We start from the raw sequence: 21,766 nt of genomic DNA, 5'->3' as shown, positions 1-21,766 counted from the left end.
TGTGTTGAGAATTACAGGAATTTTAATTGTATCCCTAGACCATACCCCTTTGTGCTCTTCTACTCAAAATTCAATGGTGTAGAGATGTGTGTGGATGCCCGTACTTTCGGTAATGATGCTCGGTTCATCAGAAGATCATGTACACCAAATGCAGAGGTGAGATATCTGTAGCAACTTCCCTTTGAGTGGAACCATCAAATGACAAGCTTACTGAAGAAGCAGTATGAAAACTTCACTCAGATAAAGGTCTGTAGATAATAGTCGTGATATTTCATCATGAGAGGTGAAAAACAAAAGTAATGGTGCTTTTATACTGACAAAATGGGAGCAAGGAAAGAATTTTCTTTAGAGAAGGCAGAAATAGAAAAGAGAAAGTTAGCATTTGCTAAGGAGAAAAAGCTAGACTGGATAAGAAAATCAAGTGTAGTTATATTAAAGAGATTGCCATACGGTGGAAGTAGATGTCGTTAGGCCTAACTAAGCTATTTGGTTGCAGTTTTTTTAGATTTTAGTAAGTAATGTTTTATGAGAGGATCTAGACATTTCTAGAATTCATTACTCAGAGCAACCACATCAAATAAAGCAAGAAAATCCACAGAGCTTTACTTACTGGCTAAGGAATTTTAATTCTCTGGTGGAACTGGAAACAGCTATAAGATGTGAAAGCGGCTGGGCGCAGTGGCTCATGCCTGTAATCCCAGCACTTTGGAAGGCTGAGGCGGGCAGATAACAAGGTTAGGAGTTCGAGACCAGCCTGGCCAACATGGTGAAACCCCGTCTCTACTAAAAAAAAAAAATACAAAACTTAGCCGGGCATTGTGGCGTGTGCCTGTATCCCCAGCTACTCAGGAGGCTGAGACAGGAGAATTGCTTGAACCCGGGAGGCAGAGGTTGCTGTGAGCAGAGATCACGCCACTCCACTCCAGCCTGAGCGACAGAGCAAGACTCTATCTCAAAAAAAAAAAAAAGAAAAAGATGTGAAAGTAGAGATTTTACCCTGATTTCTAACATCTCAAGGTTTCTCCACATATTTAAGAAAGTATTATAAATTTTCAAGCCAGTACAGTATAATAGTTTCAGATGAAATGAAGGGGTTAAATAACAGATTACCATAACTCTAAATGGAGAGAAAGTATGGTTTTTTTCTCTCTTACGGAAAGTTCATGGTCTTTATGAAAAATCCAACCAGAAGCCTTTTCACACAGGTGCGACACATGATTGCAGATGGGATGATTCACCTGTGCATCTATGCTGTGTCTGCCATCACCAAGGATGCTGAGGTCACCATAGCATTTGATTATGAGTATAGTAACTGGTAAGACCTCAGAAACCTTTCCTAACAGGAATATGCTTGTCTTACATATTAAGCTATTTGCTTTATTTAAAGTCTGCTTTTGTTTCTTGCCTTTTCCTTTGTTTACTTAATCTTTTCATGACTAATGAATTTTCTGCCTAGAAATTGTAAAGGAAAAGACAGACGAGATTTTTTTTAGAGATATGGATACCTTGTATGATACTGCTCACAAGTTTCCTGACAGAAGTGTTTTCGCTTATGCCTTTTTAGCAAGAACAGCAAAATATTGTATGAGACACTCCTGGAAATTACAATAGCATCCTGTTGTTATGCACAGAGTACTTCTGTCAGGGACCATATAGAATGAGAATTTAGGCCAGGCGCAGTGGCTCACAGGCCTGTAATCTCAACACTTTGGAAGGCTGAGGCGGGCAGATCACGAGGTCAGGAGATGGAGATCATCCTGGCCAATGATGAAACCCCGTCTCTACTAAAAATACAAAAATTAGCCGGGCGTGGTGGCACGCGCCTGTAGTCCCAGCCACTTGAGAGGCTGAGGCAGGAGAATCACTTGAACCTGAGAGGCAGAGGCTGCAGTAAGCCAAGATCACGCCACTGCACTCCAGCCTGGCAACAGAGGGAGACTCCGTCTTAAAAAAAAAGAGAGAATTTAATACGTTATCTCTACTTTTAATTTGTCAATTATACCCTTATAAAGCTAGGGGTTCAACCCTTGTGGAAGTCAGTGTGGCGATTCCTCAGGGATCTAGAACTAGAAATTCCATTTGACCCAGCCATCCCATTACTGGGTATATACCCAAAGGACTATAAATCATGCTGCTATAAAGACACATGCACACGTATGTTTATTGCCGCATTATTCACAATAGCAAAGACTTGGAACCAACCCAAATGTCCGACAATGATAGACTGGATTAAGAAAATGTGGCACATATACACCATGGAATACTATGCAGCCATAAAAAATGATGAGTTCATGTCCTTTGTAGGGACATGGATGAAATTGGAAGTCATCATTCTCAGTAAACTATCGCAAGAACAAAAAACCAAACACTGCATATTCTCACTCATAGGTGGGAATTGAACAATGAGAACACATGGACACAGGAAGGGGAACATCACACTTCGGGGACTGTTGTGGGGTGGGGGGAGGGGGGAGGGATAGCATTGAGAGATATACCTAATGCTAGATGACGAGTTGGTGGGTGCAGCGCACTAGCATGGCACATGTATACACATGTAACTTACCTGCACATTGCGCACATGTACCATAAAACCTAAAGTATAATAATAATAATAATAATAATAAAAAGATTAAAAAAAAAGAAAAAAAAAAAAAAAAAAGCTAGGGGTGAGATTTAAAGATCCACCCTGTCCACAGAAACCATGTTATCTAGCTGTATATGACAGTGCAGAAAACCATAAATGGCAATTCATAGATGAATATGTGGTGGATTTTATAAAGTATATGCTTTTTGTTTTTGGTCATTTGGGGCAAAATAGAGGTTATGTGGTAAAGTGATGTTTGGCCCAGGTATAAGGAAAAAACATGTTATGCTTAATTCATCAAGGAAAATAAAAAGAAAAGGTTTTAAGAAGATTTTAAAAGGTTTTAAGAAGTAGGGAATTAGTAGGTAAAAGTGAGGACATGGTGATGGTGGGCACAAGATGAGTATGGCCACATCAGCCTTTATCATTGATAAACTGCCTACTAAATAGCCAGTAAACCATTGGGGGGATTGAATTTAGGGAGGGCTTTCTTTTTTTTTTTTCCACTGACCATGGAGTAGAATTGGGGTTACACAGAGAAACAGAATATTGAAAGTGTTACGTCAGGCACAGTGACTGATGCCTGTAATCCCAGCACTTTGGGAGGCTAAGGCTGGAGGATCACTTGAGCCCAGGAGTTTGAGACCAGCCTAGACAACATGGCAAAACCCCGTCTCTGCCGAAAATAAAAAAATTAGCTGGGCGTATAGTCCCAGCTACTCAGGAGGCTGAGGTAGGAGGATTACTTGAGCCCAGGAAGCAGAGGTTACAGTGAGCTGTGATGCACCACTGCACTCCAGCCTGGATGACAGAGCGAGATTCTGTCTCTAATAAAAAGAAAAACAAAAGTATTTATAGGACTCTGTAGTGTCTCTTTAACTTATTCAGAGACAGTATCAGAGGAAGTTACTGTACTGATATTTTGAGGGTGACTGGATAATGTAACTGAATTTCAAGGGTACTGAGACAGGCATTTTGGTTGTTTCTTTGGAGCAGTAATTATAAAGTGGACTGTGCCTGTCACAAGGGAAACCGGAATTGTCCTATACAAAAAAGGAATCCTAATGCTACAGAACTGCCACTCCTACCACCTCCTCCAAGCCTACCCACCATTGGAGCAGAGACTAGACGTAGAAAAGCACGACGGAAAGAGCTAGAGATGGAGCAGCAGAATGAGGCTTCAGAGGAGAATAATGACCAGCAGTCACAAGAAGTTCCAGAAAAAGTAACTGTATCCAGTGATCATGAGGTAATCGCCCCTGGTCAAATGATGATGCTATGGCATCAGTCCTCCTAAGGAAGAGGAACCTGGGTTGCCGCGTGGTTTAAGTAGGGGAGCTATAGTAACACTTAATGCCCTTTATATCAATGTGGGTGTATTGTGTTCATACATTTCTTTCTGTTTTACAAAGTCAAAAACATCCTTTGCTGGTTTTGCACCAGAGAACAGGGGTTATCATCTGTGTTTACCATGTGGCCTCACATGAGTTAACACTTTAAAGCACTAGAGATTGTTATAGAGAGTTTTAAGCTACCAGAATAAAACAGATTGATTTTTTCTCAGAGCTTGAGTACAGCTGAATATTGCCTCTATCTTAAAGGAAGTAGACAATCCAGAAGAAAAACCAGAAGAGAAAGAAGAGGTTATAGATGACCAGGAGAACCTAGCTCATAGCAGGAGGGTGAGTACTGTCTGACATTCCTTTGCTCCTTCTCATTCCTGGTACCTCCATCATGTGAACCTCGTCTGTTCTCTTGACTTTGTATCATCTCATTGATTGGACCTGGAGGTTATAATTTGGGCTTTTTCCGTAATAAAGATTTTATTATAATTTTTTTATTTCTTTTTCTCTATACACACAGTAGTTTTCTAGTGATTATTATCTAGTGATGGTTTGAAGAGGTGTTTGTTTTGTTTTTTTTTTTGCTAACAATCTGGTTTCCGCTGGGCGCGGTGGCTCACACCTGTAATCCCAGCATTTTGGGAGGCTGAGGTGGGCGGATCACGAGGTCAGGAGATCAAGACCATCCTGGCTAACACGGTGAAACGTCTCTACTAAAAATACAAAAAATTAGCGGGGTGCGGTGGCGGGTGCCTGTAGTCCCAGCTACTTGGGAGGCTGAGGCAGGAGAATGGCGTGAACCCGGGAGGTGGAGCTTGCAGTGAGTGGAGATAGTGCCACTGCACTCCGGCCTGGGCAAAAGAGTGAGACTCTGTCTCAAAAAAAAAAAAAAAAAAAAAAAATCTGGTTTCCGAAAAACTGGCTGTTCAGAAGTCATACGAACTAAAATTTTCTACTTTTATGCTGAAACCAATCCTGTGTGTTTATGACCCTGATTTGATGACTTTTATTTTTTCTTTCATTTTTTTTTTTTTTTGAGACCAACTCTTGCTCTGTCACCAGGCTGGAGTGCAGTGGTGCAATCTCAACTCACCACAATCTAGCCACTGCGCCCATCCTATTTTTCTTTCATATTAAAGTTTCAAAATAACTGACTCTTTTTGAAAAGTTTATGTTTGACCTTGCCTTTATTTACAACTATTCCCCACATTTAAAATGAAATATTTTATTTAATCTTGTGTTTTCCAAGTTATATGTGTCATCTTACTGGTAGTTAAATGAATTTCTGTAAATTTCCATTAAAAATACTTTTATAAAGGCTATCCACTTGTCCTCATTTGAAGCTTCCTTCTAAACCAATACTATTTCTTTTTAGACCAGGGAAGATAGAAAGGTAGAAGCCATCATGCATGCTTTTGAAAACTTAGAGAAAAGAAAGAAGCGGCGGGATCAGCCCTTGGAACAGAGCAATTCTGATGTAGAGATTACTACAACCACCTCAGAGACTCCTGTTGGTGAAGAGACAAAAACTGAAGCCCCTGAATCTGAAGTTAGCAACTCTGCTTCAAATGTTACCATCCCAAGCACCCCACAGAGTGTTGGTGTGAACACCCGGAGATCTTCCCAAGCAGGGGTAAGAGTTGAAAAGACTTCAGCGCTTAGACATCCTCACCTTTGCTAATGTCAATACCTAACTTTTGGAATTTTTAAAATCAGTGTTTTCAGCTTTGCTCCATATCACAATAAATAAGGCCATTAACTGTTTAACTGGAACCATTTCATTGGCCTGTTTTATAAATGTTTATTAGAAATAATTAACACAAACATTTGTCCCTAGCCTCTTTAGCTCATTTAAGTGTATACGTTTTTGTATTTAAAAATTAGATTTTAAATTAGTGTTTCTAATCCTTATATTTTTCATCAGTAGACATTCTGAATGCTTAAAGTGAATAGGAAATTAGACTGTTCGCTGATAAAACATTTCTGGTAAGCATCTGACCCTACTATTGCTACAGGATATTGCTGCAGAAAAACCAGTCCCCAAGCCACCTCCAGCAAAGCCTTCTAGGCCCCGGCCGAAGAGTCGAATTTCTCGGTACAGGACCAGTTCAGCCCAAAGACTAAAGCGTCAGAAGCAGGCCAGTGCACAACAGGCAGAATTGTCACAAGCTGCCTTGGAAGAGGGAGGAAGTAACAGTTTAGTAACTCCTACTGAAGCTGGAAGTATAGACAGCTCAGGAGAAAACAGGCCATTAACAGGGTCTGACCCAACTGTGGTGTCAATTACTGGATCCCATGTCAACCGTGCTGCATCTAAATACCCCAAAACCAAAAAGGTAAGTCACAAATGCGTCTTTTATAAGTCCAGTCTGGCAAGGGCTGTCTTAGTGAAATGAGAGGACCTATAATCCCCAGAAGAAACTAATCTCAATATTACTAGATTGAAAGTTCTAGAATGCTTTGACACAAAAGGCTGGAGTCATCCTGCTACCTGTTTCCTTATTTTTAGTCAGCTTAAATCACTGATAGCTGAAATTATTCCTCTCTTAGTGGGCATGGAGAGGGTGAAGGAAGATATCCTTGTGTTCTGGTTGCTGAATTCATACTTACTGCAGCTGCTGCATCTCCTCCTGTCCTAGTTTCTAGCTGGCGTTTGTCTTTATGAACTACACTGCTACCTCTTGATTTATAAACTAATGATCTCTTTTTTACCTTAGTATCTAGTTACGGAATGGTTGAATGACAAAGCAGAGAAGCAAGAGTGCCCTGTTGAGTGCCCTTTACGTATCACAACGGATCCAACTGTACTGGCAACGACCCTAAACATGTTACCAGGTCTTATCCATTCCCCGTTAATTTGCACCACCCCCAAACACTACATTCGCTTTGGCTCACCCTTTATCCCTGAGAGACGTCGAAGGCCCCTTCTGCCTGATGGCACATTCAGCTCCTGTAAGAAGGTATGTCTGTGTATTTGTGTGTGTGTTGTGTTTGTGTGTGTGTGCTTTATTTTTTTAAGCCTAAGATTCCTGTCATCATGACATAAATAACATGTTCTCTAGATAGCCACTCTGCCCATGTGAGTTTATAATGAGTTAGTTGTTCAGCCATAAATACTGATTCATCAAGAGTCTGTGAGACTGTGGTGGAATGAATGTACTGCATTTTTGGTGCTCAGATTTGTGACTGGTCACTGATGTCTCTTCTGAGAACCCTTGAGGTTCCTGAGTGAGAGCACACAGCAGTGGATTACTGGGTAGAGATGGATATGTTTTGTGTGTGCTCTTGTGATATGGGTTAACATGTCCATTTATGATTATTGTGTGAGATTAGGCCCTGGGTCCTCTAGAACATTGTTGCATAAATGAAAAAAATTAAATTGTGTTTTGAATCAATTCAACCATTATTATCCACTATCATCACTTGAAGGAAATTAGAGGAAAAATCCTATTGTAATTGGCATAATTCCTGTTCCTTGATCAAATGACAAGTCAGACTGTTTATTCGAAGAGAATACAGAATCTACCCTAAAAGACTCTCTTTCCCTCTCTGTTTCTGCCTCTTTCTCCTCTTTCTAGTTACTGTTTTTGGATCTAGTGGCAGTAGCGTTTGGTGGTGTTTTTGGAATGCTCTTTCTTAATTCCCAGAAGCCCTGCATATTTTCCAAAGGTGTCTCTTAGGAATAGATCACTCCCTCAGATCTGTGATGTCGTTTTCCGTGTTTCTAGAAGTATAGGACACCCTTTCATTTGGTCTTCCTTTGAGGTAGAGTCTGTTCCCTGGAACACCCTTTTCTCTTATCCTCAGATCTGGATTCAGGCTGCCTTCCTCAGTGTCTGCCATTGCCCTCCTCCACTGGCATCACGTACATGAGGATGCTGCATGTAGATTATTTGATGTGATGAAGTCTCCAACTCCAGGCAGGTCTTCCCTGACTCCTCCAAACTTAAAGCTTTTCTCTTTCCCCAAAGAACAGAAATTATTTCTCGGTGGGGAGGGGGGCATGAAAGATGAGCCAAAGTGGTGTGGGATATGGAGGGGAGGAGGGCAATAGGAATCTGCAAAAAGGAAGGACACTACTGCTGAATGAGCAGCACATTGCAGAAAGTCTTTTCCTAATTGCACATCTTACCTAAATATTGGAATCACTCATTGGTTGGTTTGGGGAAACCCTTGTAGAATTCCTAAAGAGAAATTTGACCATTTCTAAGGATGTTAACTGTTGAAGCATCTTATCAAGCCAGGTCGTACAATCTCCTATTTTGGTCCTTTAAGGAGTGTAGGCAATTATTTATTACAGATGAGTAATGAAGTCTGAGCTGCAAATAATATGAACTAGGCTCTTGAATTGAAATTCCTTCTTGATAATTCTAATGCTGGGTTGCAGTCTTTCTGTTTCCATCTTTTCCAACTAGCAGAGACTTACGAAAACCAAAAACGTGTCTAGGACTGTAACTTCAAATCTGGTAGAAAATGCATTTCTTTAAGCTTTTTTAACTTGGTTCTGCTTTTATACTTGTATCTATAGCACATCCTTAAATTTCTACGGGCAACAGATAGAAATTCCATTTAACACAAGTCCGTGTTATATTCTCCAAGTGTGTCTGACTATCCTTAATCTCACTTATACAGGCTCTACTCAAGCACTTTATGTGTCATGGTTAGTCTTTAGGAAGAGTTTAGGCTGCATACACAGGATTATCATAACAAGACTATTTAAGTAGGATCTTTAAAAACTGTTAAAGTTTAAATCATTGCTTTATTGTGTTCACATATCAAGATTCTGTTTTTTAAAATACAGCTTTTTATGAGGCAAAATAAATGGAATGTTTTAGCTAGAATTGAACTTGGCTTTATGGCAGTGAAGAAGAGTTCTTAAATTGGTTAGAAAGGACTTACCTAATGCAGAACCTAAGAACATTTTCATTATTCAACAAAATTGTAATAAAATTCTGAAAATCCCTCAGAGTATGAGTTAATCAGATAGATAAGAAAACCCTCCATGGGATTATTTAGAACAATGTATATTTCTAATAGGCTCACTGTTTCATATCTCACTAAAGAGGTAAGGGCCTGGCCTCGTAAGTTAAAAACTTACCAGTATAGGACAAAATAAAGTTGTATCTGTATAGTTGTACTCAGATTCTTATGCTATTTATTTTTTTTTATCATTATTATTTTGCGACTTCTGAAAAGAGGAGGAGTTCGAGTATTTCACAGAACATTTTATGATGTCCCTGGAGTTTCTAAATTGACTCATAGTTTTTAAAAAGCATTTTACATTTTTTAGTTCCTCAGTTGTTATTTTAAAAACATTTATAAGTGGCCAACAAGGCTCTCAGTAGTGTTTCACCTTGTTCTCTCTAAACTCCTCTTCTAAACACAATGTGTATAGGGCATTTGGTCTCCAGACTTCTTAGAAAAACCAGTCTGACTGATAATGAAACACTGTGCTTTGCATTGATAATTAATATTTCATTTTATACACTGGAGCGTTATCTGTAAATCTCCAAACATAGCATTGAAATTTAGTTGAACCAGGACTCGTTGAAAATCTGCTCAGTGTTCAGTACTGTACTGTAAGCTTTCTTCACATACATTATCTCACTTACCATGCATGAAATTGGGATCATTGTCCTAAATTTATATATCCAGAAGCTTTGTCTCAGAAATGTTTGGTAACTTGCCCAAAGTGAAGCAGCTAATAAGTGACACAGCCAAATTTCTTCTGGTGGGGGGTAGTAGGGGTTCACAGGGTCTCACTGTTCTCCAGGCTGGAGTGCAGTGACATCATCACAGGCTCACTGCAGCCTTGACCTCCTGGGCTCAAGTGGTCCTCCTACCTCAGCCTCTCGTGTAGCTGGGACCACAGGCACACCACCACGCCTGGCTAATATTCATATTTTTTGTAGCGACAGGGTTTTGCTGTGTTGCCTAGGCTGATCTCAAACTCCTGAGCTCAAGGAGTCTGCCCACCTTGGCCTCCCATTCTGCTGGGATTACAGATATGAGCTACTGAGCCCAGCCTCACAGCCAAGTGTCAAGCCAGGGCTTCTGGACTCCAAAACCTGATTACGTCCTTGCTCTTTCCCCATAATAATGAGACCTTTAAAATATTTATCCATCTTTGAGCCTCCCAGAAAACTCCTTTGCAATATACTTTAATAGAGGTTCAAAGAAGGGAGAAATGTTCTTTTGATTTTAACAACTTGCCGAGTAGGTGCATCTAAAATTAACTTATTATCCATGAGGTTAATTGTATCTTGTTAGATACAAACAAATGTCCATGTTCCTTTTTTATATGAGTCCTGAAATATTGTAAAATTATACAGCAGAACCTGGAGGAGTAGGTTTGATCATATTTGCTGTGTTTCACCTCATAGCTAACCGTGGTAGCATCTTCTAGAATACTCCTGTTCTGATTTTATGTTCCCTTTTTGTAGTCATCAGATCCAGAATGTAAATTATTTTACGAGTACATCTACTAGACCCTGGAAATATTAAAAAATTACTCAGATAGGAAAGCTCAGTGACCCCAAATGAGTGTTTTCTGCTTTGAAAAGAAAAACTTAAAGGTGGCTATAACAAAAGATTTTTCACTCCTGAGCCTAATTTTTCCATTTATAAAATGAGTGCTTTGGACAAGATGACTTCTAAGTTCTCTTCTAAGCTTTAAGGCTATATGTATGGTTCTGACAATTCATCTTTACATCATTATTCTGTATCTAAGATAGTTTATTCTTCGGATTTTTTATTTTGTTTTTGTGTTTGCTTTTCAGAGACCTGGTTGTATCCTAAAATGTTTACATGATTCAAATTACCATTGAGAGCTCTCTTTTATATCCTTGTTCACTCTTCCTTCCAAGTGTTTACAGTTTTAGTTTTGCTTTCATTTGGCCATCGACAATTACATTTGTATGATGTAAGATTTTTTTTTTTTTTTTTTTGGTAAAATTTTTGTGGATTATTTCCTAGGTTTCTAAGAGGGAAAATCTATGAGAATTGCTCTCTTTGGTGAAGAGAATATTTACTTACCTGTAATACATGTTCTCTGAAGGTATAAATTATAATAATTCACCTTTGCTCTTCCTATTGGGGGAGGGTCTTACTCAGAAATTGATGTTTATCAAAATTCGATCTGTCTTATGTCAGGGCAGGAGAGCCACAGAGTGGTGAGCAACCTACAACTGTATATCTTAAGAGAACACAATTACAGGTAAGAAATTTTCTGTCTTCCACAGGATGCATAATCTTATTATCCTAATCTTTGCAGGTTTACTATCTGGCCTAAATTTATTTCTCGTCAATTTATTATTCTAATCTTTACTACCAAAAACTTGTGACTGATAGGTCTTCTTTTTGACTTTTTCCCTTTTTTTGATTTCTACTGAAGTTCATCTCGTGATTTGCATTACTCATGCATAATTTAACCAAACTGCTTTTTGGAGGGGGGAGTCCCATCGGTTATTTCATTTGAAATAAACCTTTTGGAAATGCTGTTGGTACCTGTAGTGAAGAGCTATTAATCCTCATCCAAAATCTTCCTATGAATCTTTTTTATTACCTCTTCACATGTCTCTAGCATGGGGCAGACAACTTTTAAGAGATCTTTATCTTCCTTCTAGGCACTTATTTTATGTATTAGTTTTATTCTATACGATCACAGTCTCTCCTAAATAAATGTTAAGATTTCTTCCTAAGTCTTGCCATTTTACACCACCCCAAACAGTATGAAAAGTTGAATAGCAATCATTTTTTATTGGTTTTTGTCTTTTGATGGGATCTCATTATATGTAATCCAGATTTCCTCAAGTTTGTCAGTTAAAAGGAATTGATAGGACAATGTTCCAATATGCTGAGACACAAGACAATAAAATGCTTGACTGTGTAACTGAATTAGTGTGTTGAATTGTATCACTCACCAGTTGATGTACATTTAAAACAGGTGTACTAAATAGTTTTAGATAATTATTGATAATTCTCTGGTTCTTTTCCGATTATAGCGCTGGATAAAACAAGCCTTAGAAGAAGGGATGACTCAAACATCATCTGTACCCCAAGAGACTAGAACTCAGCACCTATACCAAAGCAATGAGAATAGTAGCTCTTCTAGTATCTGCAAAGACAATGCAGGTACGTATCTAAAACTTTTCTGACTACATGACCAATGATTGTTTCAGGTCTGCATAAAAAATTTCAGTATGAGTATTTCTGATACAAAAAGAAATGGTGTGTTTTCTAAATAGTTACTTTACATCTGTCTTTACAGAGGAAGAGAGAGATCTCAAGTCAGGGATCAGTTTTCCCAGGACGACAAAGAAGGACTAGACAGTGTACAGATAACAGCAGAAATGGTTATAAAAAAGGTTAGATACATTTAAAGTAGTAAGTTTAGGAAATTTATATTCATATTTATAAGATGGGACAAGGGCAAGAAAGTGGTGGAACACTAATATTCAGGAAAGAATTAAAATTCTGAGTGATTAAGTTGGGTGGGACATGGTTGAGGGAGCAGGGGATGAATGAAATAAGTGAGAAATTATTATCAATTGATTGTTTTCAAAGGGGCTTGTATAATTAGCATAAAATTTTTAAAAGAACAGCCGGGCGCTGTGGCTCGCACCTGTAATCCCAGCACTTTGGGAGGCGAAGGTGGGTGGATCACCTGAGGTCAGGAGTTCGAGACCAACGTGGCCAACATGGTGAAACCCTGTCTCTACCAAAAATGCAAAAATTGCTGGGTGTGGTGGCGGGTTCCTGTAATCCCTCCCTAAACAGGAAGCTGAGGTAGTGGAGAATCACTTGAACCTGGGAGGTGGAGGTTACAGTGAGCCGAGATCACGCCACTGCACTCCAGCCTGGGCAACAAGAACGAAACTCCGTCTCAAAAAAAAAAAAAAAAAAACAAATTTTTTTAAGACAGCTTTAAATCTAAAGTCTTTGTGCATTTTTAAACTAGATGTCAGTGAAAAATCATCTGGTCCATTGATTTTGACAGTGACTTGCAAAGGATGTAATTGAAAGCACTTGTGATATCTTAATGTATTTTGTGACAATCTTTTTACCGGTTTCTCCTGCAAATATCAGCTTAGTTGAAAAGTTCTTTGTGCTTTCCATAACTTTGTCTCTAAATCAGTTTTTTAAATATTAGACAATCAAAATACCAAAGTAAATTAGATGCTAAAGCAACCTTTCAGGTTGCAACAAACAATATTTCAAATTTTCATTAAAAACCCACTTCATTGTTCCTGTTTACCAACTTGCTGAATAAATGTAACGAACTTGAATTTAGATAAATTTTTAGTAGCAGATATTGCAACTAAAATCAGAACTTTTCTTAAAGTTCTTATTTCATTTGGATTTTACTTCTTTTTAGATTTTATTTCAGAAAACGTGAATTGCCTTTTTTTCTTTTTTTTTTTTTTTTTTTTTTTTTTTGAGATGGAGAATCAAGCAATTCTCCCTGCCTCAGCCTCCCGAGTAACTGGGATTACAGGCGCCCGCCACCTCACCCAGCAAATTTTTATATTTTGAGTAGAGGCGGGGTTTCGCCATGTTGGCCAGGCTAGTCTCGAACTCCTGACTTCAGGTGATCCGCCCACCTCGGCTTCCCAAAGTGCTGAGATTACAGGCATGAGCCACCACGCCTGGCTGTGAATTGCCATTTTTTAAATTATGGATTTAGTTTATTCTCTGTCTCTAGATTAGATTACACCTCGTAAGTTACCACCTATATACCTCAGGATAACAAAATTCCATTTATCTGAAAGATAAATTATACTGTTTATTTAAAATATTTTCTTCTAGTATTCACCAAAAATTAGGGAGATTTAGTCAAATACGAATAGTATAAAGAAATCTTGGTACCAGATTTCCATTTGTATTATTTCTTTTTTAACAGCTTTTAAGGTGTAGTAAGAATATAACTTAGCTGAAATAGACTATCATGTTTGTGTATCTATCTGGTGTGTGTGTTAATGCATGTGTATAGTTAAGGTTGGGAACAGGAGATTGTATAGCAGTTCACATCCTGACTAGCAAAGGATTATAGGAAAAGTGTCTTTGTTATCACATGCCCTGGTTGGAAGGAAATTAGGATTCCTAGTCACCAGCCTTTTTTTGTTGTTGTTGAGCTTCTGCCCTAGTCTAACAGTGAGAAACATTCACAGGACACACCTTGCCCTTTAAAAAGCAGCGTAGGAAAATATTTGATTTTAAAAATCAAGCAGCCGTCAAATGCGCAAGTTATATTGCTACAAAATTAGCGTAAATTCTGAGGAATTACTTTTATTTGTTGGCTCTCTTTTGTTTTTTTCAAGAATACCAAAGAGACATTAAGAAAGGGGAAAGGATTTCTATAATAGAAAAAATCAAACAGACCTTTACTTGAAAACCAGCTGTCCCCTTTACTAACTATATGATGTTACTAGAAGTCTGAGGCTAGGCGTGGTGGCTCACACCTGTAATCCCAGCACTTTGGGAGGCCAAGGCGGGTGGATCATCTGAGGTCAGGAGTTCGAGACCAGCCTGGCCAACATGGTGAAACCCTGTCTCTACTAAAAATACAAAAATTAGCTGGGCCTGGTCACACACCTGTAATCCCAGCTATTTGGGAGGCTGAGGCAGGAGAATTGCTTGAACCTGGAGGTGGAGGTTGCAGTGAGATGAGATTGCGCCACTCCACTCCAGCCTGGGCGACAGAGGGAGATTCTGTCTTTAAAACTTAAAAAAAAAAAAGTCTCTGAGCCTCATTTGTAAAATGGGAATAGCAATACCTGCTTTATAGAGCTAACATTAGAATGAATAATGTATATAAAGTTCTCAGTATAGTATCAGGCCCATAACAGTAATTATTATATGGTCATTATTCTACACAGAATACTCTTTCTTGTATAGTATTTGTGGATTAATAAATACATTAAAGATTCTGGCTGGGCGCGATGGCTCACGCCTGTAATCCCAGCACTTTGGGAGGCTGAGGCGGGCAGATCACGAGGTCAAAAGATTGAGACCATCCTGGCCAACATGGTGAAACCCCATCTCTACTAAAAATACAAAAAAAATTAGCTGGGCATGGTGGCATGCACCTGTAGTCCCAGCTACTCAGGAGGCTGAGGCAGGAGGATTGCTTGAACCTGGGAGGCAGAAGTTGCAGTGAGCCAAGGTCATGCCACTGCACTCCAGTCTGGCAATAGAGTGAGACTCCGTCTCAAAAAGAAAGAAAGAAAGAGAGGGAGGGAAGAAAGAAAAGAGAAAAGAAAAGAAGAAAGAAAGAAATACATTAAATATTTTAAGTTCCTAAAAGCTGAAACTTTATAGAAATAAAAGTTATTATCAAAGTAGGGCAGGGACATGATGTTCATTATTTGTAAATGATGTGGGTCTATTCTTAGAAGAGCCTAAGTAATCAGCTGAAAAACTTAAGAGTTTAGGCCAGGCGTGGTGGCTCATGCCTGTAATCCCAGCACTTGGGGAGGCCGAGATGGGTGGATCACGAGGTCAGGAGTTAGAGACCATCCGTGCTAACACAGTGAAACCCCATCTCTACTAAAAATACAAAAAATTAGCTGTGCGTGATGGTGGGCACTTGTAGTCCCACTACTCGGGAGGCTGAGGCAGGAGAATAGCATGAACCCAGGAGGCGGAGGTTGCAGTGAGCTGAGATGGCGCCACTGCACTCCTGCCTGAGCGATAAAGTGAGACTCTGTCTCAAAAAATATATATATATACAAATAATAATAATAAGAGTTTATTAATATCACTGGATAGAAGAGTAAATATATAAAAAGTATAAATATATTTTAAAAAATCATTTATATACCAAGAAAGTAAATGAATACCAATTTTTTTGTTCCCAAACTTAACAAAACTAAGAAACTGCCTAGGAATAACCTTAGTTGGGTATATGCAGTAAACTGTTACTGAGAAATATTTTTAAAGTCTGAGGAAATGGAAATTTCTTTTTCTTTTTTTCATGAATCATACGTTGAGCCTTTGATAAATTTCATGTTCATTATGGAAAGAATATATATATGTGTATATATATATTTCTTTCTTTCTCTCTCTCTCTGTCTTTATATAGTTCCCATGAAACTGCCTTGTTTTTGGAATTTAATTAAATGATTCTGAAGTCTACCTTTAAAAAAATAAGAAAAAAATTGAAAAAATAATAATGAAGTACTTTCTTTTGAGGTGTAAGACGAGCTTCTAGTATGAAGCTAATAGTTAAATTTAGTATAATATTGATGCAAGAATGGATGTATATATGGAACAAAATAGTCAGAACAGGCCTAAATATAAATGTAAAAGTTGGTAAATTGTCGTGGAATTTTTACTTAGGAGATTGAAAAAGAATTAGATTCTAGCTGGACATAGTGGCACGTTCCTGTAACTCTCAACTACATGGGAGGCTGAGGTAGGAGGATCACTCAAGCCCAGGAGTCAAGTTCGGCCTGCGCAACACAGCAAGACCTTGTCTTCAAAAGAACTAGGTCCTTTGCCAAAGAAAATTCTAGGCACATTCAAATATATATATTTTTTTAATTCAAACTTGGGCCTGGCATGGTGACTCTCACCTGCAATTTCCAGCTCTTTGGGATGCCAAGGCAGAAGGATCACTTGAGGCCAGGAATTTGAGACCAGCCTGGGCAGCAGAGAGAGACCCACATCTCTACAAAAAATAAAAATTAGCCAGGCATGATGGTGTGTTGCCTGTAGCCTTAAGGAGGCTGAAGTAGGAGGATGGCTTGAGCCCAAGAATTTGAGGCTGCAGTGAGCTGTGATAATGCCACTGCGTTCCAGCCTGAATGACAGCAAGACATCTGTCTCTAAAAATAATAAAATAAATAATTCAAACTGTATTAACCATGTTTTTGTGTCTATACTGCCTCTGTATTAATAGAGGATTAATATATTGGGGAAAGGATTTGCAATAAAACTGACGGGAGAGTAATATCCCTGCTAGCAATCTGATAACATTTATCATGTGCATTAAAAATATTCATAATCCTTAACCTAGTAGTCGTTCATTTGTTCTGCTTGATATCTTTCCTACAGAAATAGACAAACTAAAATTTATATATAAGGTTGGTACAAAAGTAATTGCGGTTTTGGACCATTAATTTTAAATCACTATAACTAGGCTCAGACACATCTTTATTAATCAAAATAGGAACCACTGCAATCAACACAATTTTTGCCAATGAGAAATAAGTTTGTTTATTCCTGTAGCATAAAAATCCATGCTTCAGGATTCGACAAACTCTTGGAAAATATTTTCTGCATCCTGCTGGTTGTGGAAGCACCTTCCCTGTAAAAAGTTGTCAGATGCTTGAAGTGGTACCTGGTTGGCGAGAGGTCAGGTGAACATGGCGGGTGAGACAAAACTCTGTAGTCAAATTTGTTCAGCAGCTTCAAAAGTTGAATGAATTGGTTATTAGAATAATTAATTCTTAGTTATTAACAATTGCAAAAACTGTAGGTTAAAAATAATCTGAATTCCAACCCCAGGAATGGTACAATTTGTAATTTTATCTGCTTGTGCACATACTTGTAATGGAGTATCATATACTGTTTACTGAAAATTTTATTTTTGATTATTTTATCAGATTAACTCCCTCTATCCCCAAAAACAGCATAGTATCACTTTTGAATTAGATTTGTGATCTTACCTAGCACCTTGAATTTGTAAGAATATTAAAAGAATAGCCAGGTGCGGTGGCTCACGCCTGTAATCCCAGCACTTTGGGAGGCCGAGGCGGGCGGATCACGAGGTCAGGAGATCGAGACCATCCTGGCTAACACGGTGAAACCCCGTCTCTACTAAACATACAACAACAACAACAACAAAAAAAAGCTGGGCGTAGTGGCAGGCGCCTTTAATCCCAGCTACTGGCCACTGCACTCCAGCCTGGGCGACAGAGCGAGACCCCGTCAAAAAAAAAAAAAATTGAAAGAAGAATATACGATGACTAAGGTTCCTTCTAGGAATGTAAGGATGAGTTAATATTTGAAAATTTAATAATAGTCATTTGTTAGCAGGTCAAATGGGGGAGAAGTCATAACACAGTGACTTTTATCAATTTAATGATAAAATAACATACTTATGATCTTTTAATATCTAGCTGAAAAAATTGCCAGTTGTCATGCATCATGAAAACTAGTTAAACATCAAAATAGGCTATCAGATTATCCCACTATTACCATTATTATGTAATATAGTCTAAGTAATTGTTAGCCAAAGTAATTACACCAACCCCCCCCACAAAATCAACATAAGAGATATAAGTACTGGTAAAGAGGGTTAATGTGTTATGTACAAATACTATTATCTACCTAGAGAATTAATTGAAAAACTGGTAGAGATTAATAGGGTAATTGGATAAAAAATAAGTATGTAAACTTTTTAAATGTTAATAACATTTAGATAACAAAGGGAGAGATACGTTTTATTCATAGTAGTAAAAAAAAAACTAAAGAACTCTGGAGAGTAAACTTAATTAGACATGTGGTATATATAGATGAAGAGGGACATAAATCAATATGTGAATAACAAAGATTATGCCATATTCCTGGGTAAGAATGCTTCCCAAATTACTCCTGAATTTCATGTAACACCAATCAAAATCCTAACTTTTTTTTTTTTTTTTAATAGTATGAGCATGGTCATTGAATGACTTCTATAGTTCATTGCTAGAATAGCTAAAATATTTTGGAGAACTAGAATAGAATAACTGGAATTTCCCTAACAATTTTAATAAAAAGTATGCTGGTGTTGATTCAGTATTGGACAATAAGTGGAAAGAATAACATTCGGAAATAAACATTCAGAAGATAAGCCCAGTATATGTAAGAATCTAATAAATATATTTCAAATTAATAGGGAAATTATAGTTATTCTACATTTACAGAAGATTTTGGAAGAAGGTGCTGGCTATTTGTTATGGGGAAAGGATGGATTAATTGCTACCCCATACTTAAGTATGTTCTTTTTTCCTTTTTTGTAATGGCAGTTTGTCAGTGTGAAATAAAATGTTCTTTTTTAATTAAAATCTAAATTAAAAATTAAACATGGAGACAAAAGGAAAATAGGCTGGCATTTTTACAGTGTCAGGATGGGTTAGCAAAGACATGATGTCAGAAGCAGAAAATAAAGTGGTCCGTTTGACTAAATAGAAACAAAACATATAGCAGAGACTTGTAAATAAAATTGAAGGCAATCAGTAAACTGGGAAAATACATTTGTAATTTTATTGACAAGGGGTCAACATTCTTACTATTTAAAGAGCCCTTACAGATGAAGAAAAAGACCCCAACATCTCAGTAGAATGCAGGCTGAAGAACATGAGCCAGCAGTTCTCACAGGACTAAATGTAAACTACACATATATAGATATTCTTTGGATTTAATAATCCTACATGTAGCTATTTGTTCTAATAGCAAAAAATGAAAAAAAAGTTGGTTAAATTTTGATAATACTAATGTTGTGCAGTCATTAAACCTGAACTGTAGATTTCTATTCATTGTCATAAAAAAAATGTTGACCATGTATTTCTGAGTGAAAATAGTTATTGAGTAGTTTAGGTAAGGCAAGAGTCAGTGAAGCAATGTCTGGATAAAAATTTACCAGGATATTACATTGCGTTTATTTGTGGATATGATTTTCAGGTTGTGTATGTGTTTGTATAACCTTGGTAATTTTTTGAGTAAAGATTAAAAATAATAATAATAGAAGATGGATAGATTTGACCACATAAAGTTTGGAAACTATATATGCAGGAAAAAGAGAAAAAGTAGGCAAATGACTTGGCTTTCTTTGGCCTGTAAACTTCTTAAGGGCAGACATCAGGTCTCTTGTTGAATACAGTATCATAATAAGTACTCAGTAAATATATGTTGAATGAATGCCATGTACATTGATTTGTACATGGCAGATTTCACCTGTATCTTATAACTTTTTTCCACAACTAACTTCATCACTTAACATAATTGACTTCGGTAGTTATAGTGTTGGACCTAGTAGTACAGAGATCTGTAAGATTCCATTGTTTAAGACCCTTGAAATATTAAATATATAAAAGTTATTCCGAATATAAGCCATGAATTACATGTTTGTTTCTGTTTTATACCTAGGCACTTTTTAAAAGGAGGAAAGAAAATTTAGTATCTGGAACAAAAGGAAGATGTGAATATACTTCCAATCTAGGAATATTAAAAATTCTGAGATATCAGAAAGGAAAAATATGCATCTTCAATAATTTTTTGCATTTATTCTTCCCTCTTCATCTAAACATCTCCTACCCTAGTTTAGTGCCTCATAATTCTTTGCTAACTACTGTATTAACTCCAGATGGTTTCCCAGTTACTAGTCTCGTACTGACCATTGCTTCCAGATAATCTTCCTGGCCCAAAAATTTTCCTTGAAGGCCTGGAATAAATGTCACTCCTTCCATCCACCAAGCCTTGGGGATATACTTTAACCTATTGATTAAGAATATAGATAGATGGGGCTAGGCACGGTGGCTCACGCCTGTAATCCCAGCACTTTGGGAGGCCAAGATGGGTGGATCACGAGGTCAAGAGATCAAGACCATCCTGGTCAACATGGTAAAACCCCATCTCTACTAAAAATACAAAAAATTAGCCGGACGTGGTAGCGGGCACCTGTAGTCCCAGCTACTTGGGAGGCTGAGGCAGAAGAATGGTGTGAACCTGGGAGGCAGAGCTTGCAGTGAGCCGAGATCGCGCCACTGCACTCCAGCCTAGGTGACAGAGCAAGACTCCATCTCAAAAAAAAAAAAAAAAGAATATAGATAGATGGGGCCAGGCGCAGTGGCTCACCCCTGTAATCCCAACACTTTGGGAGGCTCAGGTGGGTGGATCACTTGAGGTCAGGAATTCAAGACCAGCCTGGCCAACATGGTGAAACCCTGTCTCTACTAAAAATATAAAAATTAAGAATGTAGATATATGGGAGCAAGAATACGTGTTTTGTCTCTCTCCACACATCAAGTTTCTCACCTTTAATATGGGGATGATAATAATAGTGCTTGATTTATAGAGTTGTTAAAATTAGATATTTCACAATAAAGCACATGGCATAGTCCGTGGTATATAATAATCATTTAGAAAATACAGCTTTTTTTTTTTTTAACTAACGCATAGCAATATGATCACCTTTCTTGATCATGCTAATACTAATATGTTCACTTTTTTTGTTGTGGTGTTTTGTTTTGTTTTGAGACAGTCTCCTCCCTCTGTCACCCAGGCTAGAGTACAGTGGTGCAGTCTCAACTCACTGCAACCTCTGCCTCCTGGGTTCAAGTGATTCTTGTGCCTCCACCTCCTGAGTAACTGGGACTACCGGCATCCACCACCATTCCTGCTTAATCTTTTTTGTGTATTTAGTAGAGACAGGGTTTTGCCATATTGGCCAGGCTGGTCTCAAACTCCTGGCTTCAGTGATCTGCCTGCCTCAGCCTCCCAAAGTGCTGGGATTATAGGTGTGAGCCACCACACCTGGCCCTCTTCTATTTCTTACAAATTTTAAGCCTCTTGAAAATAGAATGTATGATGACCATTTTTCCCTTCATACCTAGTTCAGTAATCAGTAGGTATTAAATATATATCCTTTTAACTGTAAATGAATAAAACTGTATTTTTATTCTGAGAATCAAGTGAGAAAGATGCTTTGACCTAAATGGTCACTAAAATATTTAGTGTAGTAACTTGCTTTTTAAGTGGATCTAAAAAGTATAGAAAATAGGATTATTCTAGTCAAAAAAAAGAATGTGAATCTGATTTTTTAATGGTTGGGAGAAGTTTTTATAGAAATCATTTC

The 21,766-nt window shown here is 37.9% G+C and overlaps 1 protein-coding gene across 35 annotated transcripts in view; it reads left to right on the top strand.

The window, feature by feature from the left end:
• The window catches only part of SETD5 (SET domain containing 5), an 81,239-nt gene that overhangs the window by 44,953 nt on the left and 14,520 nt on the right, over window positions 1–21,766 (top strand). For all 35 annotated transcript variants that reach the window (XM_063661802.1, XM_063661795.1, XM_063661798.1 and 32 more), the window contains 8 exons: window positions 39–156; window positions 1,206–1,315; window positions 3,581–3,833; window positions 4,186–4,266; window positions 5,303–5,560; window positions 5,943–6,263; window positions 6,645–6,887; window positions 11,931–12,060. In XM_063661802.1, coding sequence (XP_063517872.1) covers window positions 39–156; window positions 1,206–1,315; window positions 3,581–3,833; window positions 4,186–4,266; window positions 5,303–5,560; window positions 5,943–6,263; window positions 6,645–6,887; window positions 11,931–12,060 — 1,514 coding nt within the window. The remainder of the gene's footprint in view (window positions 1–38; window positions 157–1,205; window positions 1,316–3,580; window positions 3,834–4,185; window positions 4,267–5,302; window positions 5,561–5,942; window positions 6,264–6,644; window positions 6,888–11,930; window positions 12,061–21,766) is intronic.

Source organism: Pongo pygmaeus, chromosome 2, assembly GCF_028885625.2.
Source record: "Pongo pygmaeus isolate AG05252 chromosome 2, NHGRI_mPonPyg2-v2.0_pri, whole genome shotgun sequence".
Taxonomy (NCBI): Eukaryota; Metazoa; Chordata; class Mammalia; order Primates; family Hominidae; genus Pongo; species Pongo pygmaeus.
This window is presented reverse-complemented; position numbering and strand designations above follow the sequence as displayed.